The sequence below is a fragment of the Harpegnathos saltator genome, unplaced genomic scaffold, assembly GCF_003227715.2.
Source record: "Harpegnathos saltator strain DR-91 unplaced genomic scaffold, Hsal_v8.6 scaffold10, whole genome shotgun sequence".
Taxonomy (NCBI): domain Eukaryota; kingdom Metazoa; phylum Arthropoda; class Insecta; order Hymenoptera; family Formicidae; genus Harpegnathos; species Harpegnathos saltator.
In genome coordinates this window covers 693,728-707,500 of record NW_020229873.1, presented here as the reverse complement: position 1 = coordinate 707,500, position 13,773 = coordinate 693,728, and the positions used below count along the sequence as shown (strand labels likewise).

The 13,773-nt window shown below is 53.8% G+C and overlaps 1 protein-coding gene across 1 annotated transcript in view; it reads left to right on the top strand.

Moving 5' to 3' along the window:
• ft (cadherin-related tumor suppressor fat) overlaps positions 1 to 13,773 on the top strand; it is an 85,947-nt gene that overhangs the window by 62,582 nt on the left and 9,592 nt on the right. The window contains 11 exon segments of the mRNA XM_025296850.1: positions 803 to 1,039; positions 2,826 to 3,215; positions 4,369 to 4,782; positions 4,934 to 5,263; positions 5,472 to 5,649; positions 9,784 to 9,964; positions 10,737 to 10,987; positions 11,346 to 11,776; positions 12,121 to 12,465; positions 12,634 to 12,963; positions 13,032 to 13,773. Coding sequence (XP_025152635.1) covers positions 803 to 1,039; positions 2,826 to 3,215; positions 4,369 to 4,782; positions 4,934 to 5,263; positions 5,472 to 5,649; positions 9,784 to 9,964; positions 10,737 to 10,987; positions 11,346 to 11,776; positions 12,121 to 12,465; positions 12,634 to 12,963; positions 13,032 to 13,773 — 3,829 coding nt within the window.

Sequence of the window (13,773 nt, the reverse complement as noted above, 5' to 3'; positions counted from 1 at the left end):
TGAGGCGAGCGAGAGTGGCGCGAATATTTCCGGTGGCGGCGTGTTTACTCAAGAATGACGTCGAGTGCGCGGATTCAAGCCACCGGCCGATTTTATTTGCCGAGTGTTTATTTTAAGATCGCACGTACGGTTTCCGGGTCTATTAAGAGGCGCGCGTGTACGCGCTCGCTCGACACGACCGTAAATCTTTTCTACGCTTTCGCGCGGAGAACGGAGGGACGCGAAGGGCGCGGACGCGCTCGAAATGAAAGCAACTCGCCTCGCCGGGAGATTGTTCGCGGCTTTGAGACGTGGCTCCTCGGTGAAGAAGGGGGAAAAAGTTCCCGTTCCCGGAAAGGAAATTCGTGGCGCGATGGAGATGGGCGTTTCGAAACGTCTCAAGTCTTACGCACGGGAAAAGATCTCTCGATCTTCGTGTAACGGAGTGTGCTGCCGCTGGCGGGGCCCGGACGAAAAGTCGATGACGAGGAACGATATATCTCTGTTGTCGCTGCCGAAGACATTCGTCCGAACATTCGGCTGCGTTGAAGCACATTGCGCGGATAACCGAGAACGGAGATCTTCTTCGGGAATTTCTCGACAAGCGAGTTCTTGCCCAGTTCTCTTCCGGGCATCTCTTCCTGGAAAATCGATCGTCGCGCCGCCGCCAGTCGAGTTTCCTCTCCCATACGCCTCGCCCTACGTTTGGCGATTCATCAATCTCACCCTCACGTCATTAGGGGAAGCGAGGCGAGGCGAGGCGAGGCGAGGCGAGGCGGTACGTTGATTGCATTGATAAAAAAACGTCGAAAATCGTTTCCAGGTCACCGACACCAACGACAACGCGCCGACCTTCCAGAGCACGGCCTACTCGTTCGACGTCCCGGAGGACGTGCTGAGGGGTAGCCGCGTCGGCCAGATCGTCGCGACGGACGCCGATGCCGAGGGACCCAACAGTCAACTGAGCTACGTGCTGATCTCCGACTGGGCGAACGACGTGTTCTCGTTGAACCCCAACACCGGCGTGTTCACGCTCACCGCGAGCCTCGACTACGAGCAGGTATACTAGGCACATGAATCAAAGCGACGATCCTCCTTCACTTCCTCTTATGTTCTTTTCGTTTAATCTTACCGTGTCGCTCTTACACGAGCATTCAGAGGAATGCTCGTCGTAAAGGGGTGCGCCGGGAATTCAGCCGAAAAGAGGCTGAAGAGTAGTCCGAGCTGAAGTTCCGTTTAGATCAACTCGGAACTAAAGAACGCGCGCGCGCGCGCGCGTATCCGTTAAAACGTGTCGGAGCAAGCCCGAGGCAGCGATTACAACCACGAACACGCCTCTCTCCACATTCAAGCCGGCGCACAGCCATTATATTAGCCGCGGAGGGCAGCGCTAGAATTTAGGGTTTTAACGGTAGAACACAGAGTCGGACAGATCGATGAACGGACACAGTCTCTATAATGGCGGTCCGCCGCTGCATTTCGGAGACAAGCCATACTTAGACTCCCGGCCGCGTACGCTTTACGAACCGACGCGCGCAGTAGCGTAAAATCGTAAACCCGCGATGGAACGCGAAAGCCCAGAACGATCCTCTTTAAACGAGCTAGAGAAGAGGAGAGGACGAAGAGCGAGGAACAGTCTTTTCTCACGTGGCTCTGATCGTGGAGAATGACGAGAGGATGCGATAATTTCGCGAGAGAGGGAAAAAGTGAGAGAGAGAGAGAGAGAGAGAGAGAGAGAGAGAGAGAGAGAGAGAGAGAGAGAGAGAGAGAGAGAGAGAGAGAGAGAGAGAGAGAGAGAGAGGCGCGTCTCCGTTCCTCACCTGTCTAAGACGAAAGATGTAATTTGCCATCTCATCGGATCGCCGACTAATACAGCGCGCGCCCTGAAGATCTGCCGCGAACAATACACACTCCGAGGATTTGTTCGCACATTAAGCGATATCTTTGCATCGTGTTTTATCATTAAAGCGTAATCACGCTTACCTCTCATCCGGGCTCGCCACGCTTGTCGTTTGTCTTGTTCCGCGTGAAGTTTCCGACGGCGATGTTGAGATAATCGCGATAATAACGACGCTATCGACGTTTTTCGCCTGCCCTGTTTCTCTTCTTCGCGTACGCTGGCTACGCCACTGTTTTACGCTCTCTTACGACACGCATGTGAGAGCACGGCGGGGGAGCGCGTTAGTCGCGCGGCTCCTATCGAGAAGGACTAGGAAGAGTGGGGGGGAGGGGGAGGGAGACGCGAGAGGAAGAGGATAAGGGTAGCTTATAGAACCCTTCATCAACGTAATGCCCTTCCAGACCCACGTTCCGGACAACGTCATTACGCAGCCATGAAACGCGTCGTACATGTGTATGCGAAAGCGCATCGGAAACAAAGAAATAGCACGGTGCCGCGGCCGAAACTGACATTTTAGTCCTTGCAAAGCGGTTAAGTGCGGGTCTTAAGAGGACCTGTTACCGGACGATTTATAACAGGGCCGAACGCAGGTTAATCCTCGCGCAGTTTCGCCGCACCGAAGGAGGAGAATCTCGCCCCTGCGTCCACCTATTCTTCGTGCGTTTCTTCCCTTTTCTCTGCTCGTCCTTAAAAATCAGCCTGGTTTTTAACGGAATCGTAAAACCAATCGCTGTAACTCTTCGTTGTGTAACGCTTTGAGAAAATGAAAAAATCCCGCCCGTCGAAACGCATGAATACCCTCGTCGAGGGAACTTCCTCGATTTCCTCGGTCTAGCCGGCGAGAGCCGTCTTCTCGCCAAGTCTTCCGCCGACTCAACGATAGACGATTGCGTGAGAACAATGATGAGGGTGTTAAGGGTGACCGATGTGTCTTCTCATGCACCAGATGCAACACTACATCCTGGTGGTGCAAGCGACGGACGGCGGCATGCCGCCGCTGTCATCCACGGTCACGGTGTACTGCAACGTCGTCGATCTGAACGACAATGCGCCGATCTTCGAGGCTGGTCCGCTCGCCGCCGAGATCATGGAGAACGCGACCATCGGCACCCCGGTGCTCACCGTGACCGCCCAGGATCTGGACTCCGGCGACAACGGCAGGGTGGTTTATGCCGTCGTCGGCGGCGACGACGACGGTGACTTCGTCGTGGCGTCCAACGGCACCCTCCTCACGCATCGACTGCTCAATCGTGAACGTAAGCCGCTGTACAACCTGGTGTTGAGCGCCACCGACAGCCCGTTGCCACCCGCTCGGCCGCTCTCCTCCACGGTGCAGGTGAGTCTTGGGAATCTGCTAACTTCGAACTTGAAGGAAGGTCTCCGCCGAGACCCTGACAAAAATATTTCACCGTTTTTACTCCTCAAAAATCGGTTTTGACAGTAAATTCAACTCAGCGAGTATGACACCGAGTTTTTAGGTCGGAAAGTCGGCATTTTTAATTAAACAGTGAGCGGAAAACGGATTGTCGAGTAATAAAACCGAATATATCCGAGTAGTAAAAACGTATCATAAAGTGTATTTTTAAGCAGATTGCCCGTCTGTACTCTTTTTTCCAATCTTTCTTCAGCTGCGAGTAACAGCACGTTAATACGTACATTTTTACTCAATTTATTTCAATGTCCTGAGTAAAAGAGATACGTATTAACGTGCAGCCACTTATCAGCTGAAAAAAGAGTGTTAAAGACGAATAATCTGCTTAAAAATACTCATGCATATTCGCGTATACTCGTCACAATTTTTCGTTCTATACTCGCTGTACGGGCTTGAGAGTGCAAAAAACGGACATAAGAATGAAGAAACGGGTAAAAAATGGGCTAAAACGGGCCAAAAACGGGCTAAAAACGGGCAATATGAGGATAAAAACGGTGAAATATTTTTGTAAGGAGACTTTCGCCTCTTCGCTGCTGCACTCGTATATAATTATGAAAAGCGAAAAATCGTACAAATATTTCGTTCACGTTGACGTTGAAGGGAATTGAGCCTCGATGCAGTTGCGGTTGAGCAGCGGAAGCTTTGAAGACTACTTCGTCATTAACGTAATCATTTTGAATTAGTCTTCGCTGAGGTGTCTGCCTCTCGCAGAGTCTGCTTCACGCCAAGTTACCGCTGCGAACGTTTGTTCCTGAATTTTGTTCATAATTTTGATCCCGAGTTTCGATGTTGAAGAACACGACGTTTCGTCGTTGACTCACCTTGCGAAAACTTCGCTCGACACTTGCGTGTTCGTCGACGCTTCGACGTGCTTCGTAGACAGGAAGTTCCAAAATTCTCGTCGAGGCGCGCGCGATCGAATTTCCGCGGAAGGAAGTAGACGTGAGAGTCGGCCGAAGACCTCGTAATGGGAGCCGGTGTCGATGACAGCTGCTCTTCCTACCGAATTTCGAAGCAGCCACATTGTGTTACCCACGTATTAACCCTCGTGCGACAGGTGACGGTGGTGTTGTTGGACGTGAACGACATGTCGCCGGAGTTCATATCACCTACGAAGATATCGATAATCGAGAACGCGCCGAGCAACACGGTGGTGATGTCGATCAAGGCCGTCGACCGGGACGAAGGTCGAAACGGATACGTGGAGTATTCGCTGGAGAACGACAGTCTGCCGTTCACGTTGGGCTCGGTGGACGGGCTGCTGCGTGTCTCCGGGCCGTTGGACCGCGAACAGACGTCGAACTACACCCTGCAGGTCATCGCCAAGGATCGCGGCGACCCGCCGAGGTCGTCGTCGATCACCGTCACCGTCACGGTGCTCGACGAGAACGACAACTCGCCGGTGTTCGATCCGAAGCAATACTCCGCCACCGTCGCCGAGAACGCCAGCATCGGCGCCAGCGTGCTCCAGGTCAGTACTATCCACACGAATAGCGATTCTCTCCTCGTAGCGACTTGCAGCTGCAAAATGCTCTCGTCCCTCATTCGCGAGTTTGTCTTGATGGATTTGGAATCCGGCACGACTCGTCGTCTTATCGCAACTGAATCGTTCATTTCTTCAGGTGTCGGCGATGGATCGCGACGAAGGCGCGAACGGCAGGGTGCGTTACAGCATCGCGAAGGGCGACGACAACCGGGACTTCACGATCTCGGAGGACGGCGGGGTGATCCGGGTGGCGAAGAACCTCAACTTCGAGCGCAAGCCCAGGTATTACCTGACCATCCACGGCGACGACTGCGCAGCGGAGGTCGGTGAGAAATCCCGAAGCGACACCGCTCAAGTCACCATCACCGTGCTGGACATCAACGACAACGCGCCGGTCTTTCTCGACTCGCCTTACATCGCGCACGTTATGGAGAACATGGTGCCACCGGGCGGTTTCGTCATACAGGTGAGCAAGAGTGTACATTTCGGAGTTTTTATTTTTTATATACCTGCTGAAGCGTCGCAAAAACGGACGAACGAAGCCGAATTACTTCGCGACCAAGTCAATCGCTCGGTTTCCTTCTTGTTCTTACTCGCACGCAATCGAACTTGTTTCACAATGACACCTTACTTTTTGACAACGATCATCGTTCTTTCTCGTCTGCCTGCTCAAGGTCAAGGCATACGACGCGGACACGCCGCCGTACAACGACCAGGTACGCTATTTCCTCAAGGAGGGCGACACGGATTTATTTCGCATAAACGCCAGCACCGGTGACATATTTCTCCTCCGGCCGTTGGACAGGGAGGTGATGTCCGAGTACACGCTCACTCTAGTGGCCATGGACACCGGTGAGTTGACTCGCTCATTAACACTCGGTCGTATCCGTGAAGCCGTCACGCAGCGGACGCTGGCTGGTACTCCGTTGGGAACGGGGAACGAGCGGCGGCGCGGCCGCGACGACGAGGATCGCGAGTTCGTCGAGAACTGTAAAGCCAGATGATACATGATGATAACGAAATACCATCCTCGTTAACTAACCGCGGCCTGATTGCCATTGCCCACGGCCGCCGCTCGGCGCGTCGAGACGCATTGCCGAATCACGCTCTCGCGATCGTCTCGCGTCTCGTCTCCTCGCTCCATCGTCGTCGATCGTCGAATTGATCGACGATCCGGCGAAATGTCATCCCGGCCGGCCAGCCAGCCGCCCGGCCGGGATCCGCAGCACATAGACGAGAGAGACGATAGACGATGTACGCGGTGGGTTTAAGTAATGAGCGGTAATATACAAATTGGATATAAATTTGTGGGTTGTTCGATGAGATTCTTTAAGCGGTGGGCAGTTCCTCCCTCTTAAGCCTTTTTTCTCCTTCCTTCCTCTTAGAAGCCGGTAGTCCTCCCCCGGTCCCTCCCCAGCCTTCACCCCCGATCTTCCTTCCCCCCTTTCCTTTCTGACCAGCCCCCTCCCCGCTCTCGGTCGGTGGCTCGATGGCCCAATCGGTCCCCGGCGAGGTAGACAAGCCTGCGGAGTTATGACGCGCGATTATGATAATCGGTCTCGAATGCCTTCCTCCCTGCCTCGACGCTGCTCTGTCCTCTTCCCCCTCCCGCCGGTCCCCGTCCGTCCGTCCGTCCGTCCGTTCGTCCGTCCGTCCGTCGGAGCGACCGACCGACCGACCGACCGACCGCGGGCCTTATTCCACACACTCCCCCTTCCCACACTTCGCGGTCTCTTCCATCTCCTCCACCTTACCCTTGCTCTCGCCGCTGAGACCCTGCGCGCGCGCGCGCGTGTTTCGGGGCCTCACTCCCACTTCGTGCTCCTTTTCGTCGGAGAATGAGAAAGAGAGAAGGAGCGAAGGAGAGGAGAGAGAGAGAGAGAGAGAGAGAGAGAGAGAGAGAGAGAGAGAGAGAGAGACTTGCGTCTTTTGGGTCCCCGCCTGTATGCGCCCGCACATTATATTCTACTTTATTCATACAGCGCGGCTGTCACGCGCGTACGCACGCACGCACGCACGCCACGCACGCACGCACGCACGCACGCACGCACGCACGGCACGCCACGCACGCACGCACGCACGCCACGCACGCACGCACGCACGCACGCACGCACGCACGCACGCACGCACGCACGCACGCACGCACGCACGCACGCACGCACGCACGCCACGCACGCACGCACGCACGCACGCACGCACGCACGCACGCACGCACGCACGCACGCACGCACGCACGCACGCCACGCACGCACGCACGCACGCACGCACGCACGCCACGCACGCACGCACGCACGCACGCACGCACGCACGCACGCACGCACGCACGCACGCACGCACGCACGCACGCACGCACGCACGCACGCACGCACGCACGCACGCACCGCACGCACGCACGCACGCACGCCACGCACGCACGCACGCACGCACGCCCCACGCACGCACGCACGCACGTACGCATTTTCGTATCGAGGTGCGTATTTCTGTCCCGACATGCGCATCGGCGAGATGATCGCGGGACCTTGTGACCTCTTGCAGCGGGGACTGACGCGGAACGGGAAGCTTCCAGCGGAAAGTACGATGCGTAGGCTACTGTACGTCTCTCGGAGCTCTCCTCGCGATTCCCCTTGCGCGACAAGCGGGAAGTGTGCTTCATATCGGTCGTTTTTGTTATTTAATTTCACACTGACCTCTGCCCCTCCTCCTCTCGTCGCTTCCCGGTCGCGTGCTACGTTCGCGTTTGCAACGCTAGTTCGTATCCGGGAGACCGGTGGTTTCCCTGGAGATCGATATTCCCGGTCTCTCGGCCGAGATCTCCTTCTCTCTCTCTCTCTCTCTCTCTCTCTCTCTCTCTCTCTCTCTCTCTCTCTCTCTCTCTCTCTCTCTCTCTCTCTCTCTCTCTCTCTCTCTCTCTCTCTCTCTCTCTCCCCCCCTCCCCCCTCTCTCTCTCCTCTCTCTCTCTCTCCCCTCTCTCTCTCTCCCTCTCCCCTCTCTCTCTCTCTCTCTCTCTCTCTCTGCCGATGGAGATCGCGGCGGTAACAGCGAGTAAGTCGCTTCATTACCATCATTAGGCAGTACGCAAATTACGCGATCACTCGTTATGTGCAAAGTGGGCCATTTCTTCTGATCTGTGAACCCCTGGGAACTGGACGCATGCCCTGGTCCACAGCATCGTGAGGGGGCGATTGTTGACCGCGTGTCCTCTTTCTCTCTCTCTCTCTCTCTCTCTCTCTCTCTCTCTCTGTCGCTCCTCCACTTGCGCGCCTTTCATTTTCCGCCACAGCTTTCGTCGCGAGCGCAATTATCACCGGGCACGCGTTTCCACCCCTCGTTCTCCGGTTTCGTCGCACCATCGCGCCACCGTCGCGAAGACGTCCGGATGAATTGCCGGCTCTGCGCGCACCGAGCGCGTTCGCTCGTGTGGAGCCACGATGGATGATGATTCATCCGCCTTGGAATTCGATCGAGACGGATCGAGCCGCAATACGATCGTCGATTATTTTTCCACGTCATCGTCTTACGGTACACGCGTTTTTCCGGCGCGGCGTGGCTCACCGGCCGGAGCATCCGCGCCGGTGTATCCGGGAAAAGCGCGGCGTTCTTGCCGCGGTCTTTATACATCCTGCGCTATCTTACTGGATATTTGTCTAGGATATGATAAATTTATATATATATATATATATATATATATATACGGTTTCAATCTCTCAGCCTCCGTTCCCTCTCCGTCCTCTCCCCTCAGTCCTCCTCTTCCTCTCTCGCATTCTCTGTCTATCTCTCCCTCCTCCTTTCTCTCGTTCCTCGGGAACTCCCCGCGTGATTAAACGGCGTACGTCCAATGCAGGCGCGTGGCCCTGGGCTACGCCAACGCTCACCATATATATGTACCCGACTATATACCCCCCTTGTACCTGGTGTATACACCCGATGCACAATCAGAGAAATCGGGTCCCCCCTCCTTTTCCTCCTCCTCTTCCTCCTCCTCCTCCATCTCCTCCTTCTCCTCCTCCTCCTCCTCCTCCTCCTCCTCCTCCTCCTCCTCCTCCTCCTCCTCCTCCTCCTCCTCCTCCTCCTTCTCCTCCTCCTCCTCCTCCTCCTGCTCGTGCTCCACCGTGGGGTCGCCGCCAGAGAGTAATGGTGCGTTTTAGGCGGCGCAATTAAGCCTCGCGGAGAGCCTCGCAGGGAGACGTTGACTTTTCCACCAACACGCGCACGCTCGCGCTAACGTCGTTATTCCTGGCGCCTCAATCCGTAAATCATACGCGGTAGCACAATGGCATCGGAGATCCGGGCAACGTGTCATGTCTAAATTACACGCGTCGACCGCTTGTTACTTGCCCGTCGCGCCGCGCGCCGCGTGGCCTCGGACTTCCGCGACTTGGAAAAGTCCTTTTCCCACCGCGAGTCCGGTCACTTCTCGCCAACCTCCTTGGGGACGATTCCGAGGGAATATCGCTTGAAAATGAATTGATCTGTCGTTCGAGCCCCTCTCCTCCTCCCTCTCTCTCTCTCTTTCTCTCTCTCTCCTTCGCCGTTCATCTCGCGATGATCCGCGAAGATTGTCGATGGAAGCGACGTATATCGCTCGTTAAAAGTGTATTCCGCGGTCCGGCACACCGACGAGCTCTAAATCACTCTCTCGGTGGCTGAGAGAGCTAGAGCGAGCGACGCGCCGCCCTACAATAATATTCTGTATAAAATTATAGCCCCGATTACCATCCGCGCGGACCGATTTAAACCGTCATAAACGAGCCGCGAGGCGGGCCGTAAATTTCGCGGAATAATCGCGCCACTGACCCAACTACGGTTGGCGCGCGTTACGGTTCGGGATGGCGATAAAAGCGCGACGAGCTCTAGCCGAGCTAGAGTGACAGTATCGGCGACGCATCGACGACGGCGACGGCGTCGGCGACGGCTATAGTCGACTCTTTATGGTATGGTCCCCGTGGACCGCGTGGTTGACATTTCGCTCTGCTTGAAAATTCGCAGGCTCGCCGCCTCTCACCGGCTCGGGCATCGTCAAGATCATCGTTCTCGACGTGAACGATCACAGTCCAGAGTTCGCCAGGCAGAACTACAAGGCCACCATGCTGGAGAACATGCCCGCCGGTACGTGGGTCACCAAGCTGCACGCCACGGATAAGGACGAAGGACTCAACGCGAAGATCAGGTGGGTGTCCTGCGCGCGATGTGTTGACGCGACATCAGAAGGGAAAATGTCTGAAGGGTGTGCGAGATCTAAGGGATCGTCCATTAATCACGTGATATATTTTTCGGCGTTTTTTTACCCTCCCCCTCACTCCCTTGCGTGATTTTAAGTGATATCATGACTAACCCCTCCGTCCTATCATGTGATTTATTAATGTCGTTTTATTAATAAGAAATTCACGTATAAATACATAAATATATATTTATTTTATATATTATATAATTTTATATAAATTTGCCATAAATGAATATATACCATATATATATATATATATATTATAACATGTTAATTTTAATAAAAATTATATTTTTTCAGTCCATGGTATATGCATACTTTTTTCAATAGTAAATAATAATAGTAATAGTAAATAATAACAATAGTCGCATCGTAAAAACGTCAGTTGGTATCGAAGAATTAGCTTTCGCAAAAAAATACACGTGATATTTCGTATCACCTCCCTTCTCCGTCGTGATCATCCGTGATGTTTTCATGGACTCCCCTCTACCCCCTTAACCTCACGTGATTAATGAACGGCGCCTAAGGAGGAAATCGCCGAAGGTGTTGTTGACGTATCCGAAAAATCTGAATGCACAATTGTAAAGAGTGTAAAATACCGTGAAACCTTCCACCGTTTCCTTGCAAGTAGGAGAAGTGAGAGAAGGGGGAGAAGATTCTTCAAGGTAGAGAACGTCGATCATGCGCTAAATCGTGATCTTGTGGACTTCTCGAGCAGGTACAGTCTATTCGGGGACAAGGTGGAGCGTTTCTACGTGGATCCCGACACGGGGGATGTATCCACCATGATGCCGTTGGACCGTGAACAGACGGCTGTGTATCATCTCACCCTGTTGGCGCAGGACTCGAGCCCGACGGAGAGAGCTACCGCCGTTAAACTGACGATCTACGTGCAGGACGTGAACGACAACGCACCCCATTTCTCGAGTCCTCGGTACACGGCATACCTTCCGACCGGGACGCACCTCGGTGAGTGTGATGGAGTTCAAGCCGTTTGCTCTCGGCAACCTCCGATTAAGCTAGTCGATGAGTAATCGGCAACCGACGAGCGAGAAGTGGCAAGCATTTTAGCGTCGATCATTGATGATCACCGTGGTAGTCGACGCGGCGTTAATTATTTCGATCCATTTCAACAAAATGCACAGCAAGTAACACTCGACTGAGCAAGAGACAGTGAATTGAAGCTGTCGATTAGACTAATCGGAGTTTGGTGAAAGTCACCCTTGTGGAGCGCCCATTAGAGAGAGAGCGCTAATTGAGTCCGCTGGGGAGTATTTCCGCTAATTAAATCCCGCTGACGCCGAGTTTCTCTTTCTCCCGTTCGCAGGTAGCTTCGTGTTCGGCGCGAAAGCGGTCGACGACGACGACGGCGAGAACTCGCGGATCGTTTACCGGCTTCTAGGTCAAGACGCCAAGCGGTTCACTATCGACTTCGACAACGGCGTTATACGCGCCGCCGAGGAAATGATAGACGAGCAGATCACTTATCATCTGCAAATACAAGCGTCCGATTGCGGAGATAAGCCCCAGCACGTCACCGCCGACCTGGTGATACATCTGTGGCAGCGACATTTGTTCCCCAACTTTCACACGAACTTCACCACCAAGTTCACGCTATCCGAGGATGTGCCGGAAGGCACGCTGATCACCAAGCTAAGCGCGAGCACGCCGAAGAGCGGATCAGTCAGTAATCTAGTCTACGGTATAGCCGGCGGGAACATCGGAGACGCCTTGAGAATCGATTCTCACTCCGGCGAGGTAATTACGGCCGGACTCACCTGAAGGGAACCTACTTGGATGAAATAATCAAAATTAAGAGAAATACTTCTCTCTGTATTAATCCGGAAAACATCTCAAGTAACGGTAACATTGCTGTTGTAACATTAATGTTGCTGTTGATGTGATGTTACTGTTACTCGATATTTATTTGAAGAACTTACGGAGAGAGATATCTATTCATCTAAGAAGCATTCAAACAAATTTGCTCGAAACATTTGACTCGATTTTGCTGCGATTTTAATATCACGCTAACGTCAGCTGCTAATATCAAAAAGATGTAATTACTAATATCGTTATTAACGCCGCGGAATTTTGTTACTCAGGTCGTGGTGGCTTCTGGTTTCGATTACGAGATAGCTTCGTTTTACGAGATCTGGATTGAGGTGCGTGACTCGGACCTACCCGCGCTACGTAGCGTCCTCGAGCTGCAGGTGAACGTCACCGACGCGAACGATAACGCACCGGTGATGGAGGCGGCGATTTACAACGCCACCGTGCTGGAGAACGAGTATCCACCGTTGCCGGTCGTCAAAATATCCGCGAAGGATCGCGATTCCGGAGATAACGGCCAGGTCACTTATTACCTGGTCAACAACTTCCACGAAACCTTCGTCATCGACATTAGCACTGGGCAAATCGATACCAACGCCAGGTTGGATCGTGAAGAGGTAACAGTAACCGGGCCATTGTAACTACTGTTGTGATTGATTAACTGTACTTGCGTAATCAATTAGTCAAGTTGGTTAATTCGAAATATAATTCATCTCTCTGAAGATATCTCATGTCACAATCACTAAACCGTAAACTCAATCCACAATGAATGTCTTGGATTTCAGATCGCGTCTTACGAGTTAATCGTGGAGGCTCGCGATCATGGCCACCCTCACCTGACTGGCACTACGACGGTGCTGGTGACCGTGTTGGACAAGAACGACAATCCACCGCATTTCACACGCCTGTTCAGCGTCAATGTGACGGAGAACTCGGAAATCGGCACGTTCGTCATACGCATCACCAGCAGCGACCTGGACATTGGCCAAAACGCGAACGTCAGCTATAGCTTTACCTACAACCCAGGAAGAAAGTTCTCCATCGACGCCCTCAGCGGAAACGTTACCGTGGCTGGCCACCTCGACAGAGAAGAGCAAGACGAGTACTTGCTGAAGGTAAGCTGCGCAATTTCTCGCCCTCACATTTTAACAAACTTGAGACTACTCCACACCATTCATCGTAGATCGTAGCGGTGGACGGTGCGTGGCGAGCGGAGACCGCTCTAACGATCACAATTCAGGACCAAAACGACAACTTCCCCGAGTTCGACGAGACCACCTATCGCTTTCACTTCCCCGAGCTTCAGCCAGCGATGGCTCACGTCGGTCAAGTCACAGCGATCGATCGCGACAAGCAAGGTCCGAACTCAGCCATATCCTACAGCCTGTTGCAACCCTCCGACCTCTTCACCGTCGACCCGGCGACAGGAGACGTCTTTAGCAAGCGTACCCTGCGCTACAAGCACACTCACCGACCGTCTTCGCCGGAGAACTTGTACTCGTTGACAATAGTGGCGACCGACAACGGTAAGCCACCGATGTCCTCGCGCTCATTGGTCTACGTGAGTGTGGTGGACGCGAACAACAACGCACCCCGCTTCGAGCAAAGGTCCTACTTGTCGCCGGTGCCGGAGAACTACGGTGTGAACAAGCGCATCACCCAGCTGATCGCCCGCGACGACGCCGACTTCGGCGTGAACGCCGAGATAGATTACTCTCTGGTGAGCGTAAACGGCAGCGACCTGTTCTCCATCGAAGAACGAAACGGCTGGTTATACGTACGCAAGAGCCTCCACGGCATCGCCGTTGGTACGGTATTCTTGCTGACAGCGGTCGCCACCGACCGGGGTGTACCGCCGCAGAAGGACGAGGTCACGTTGACGTTGGTGATCTCCGGGGAGAATCGGCATGCGCCTATGGCGACAC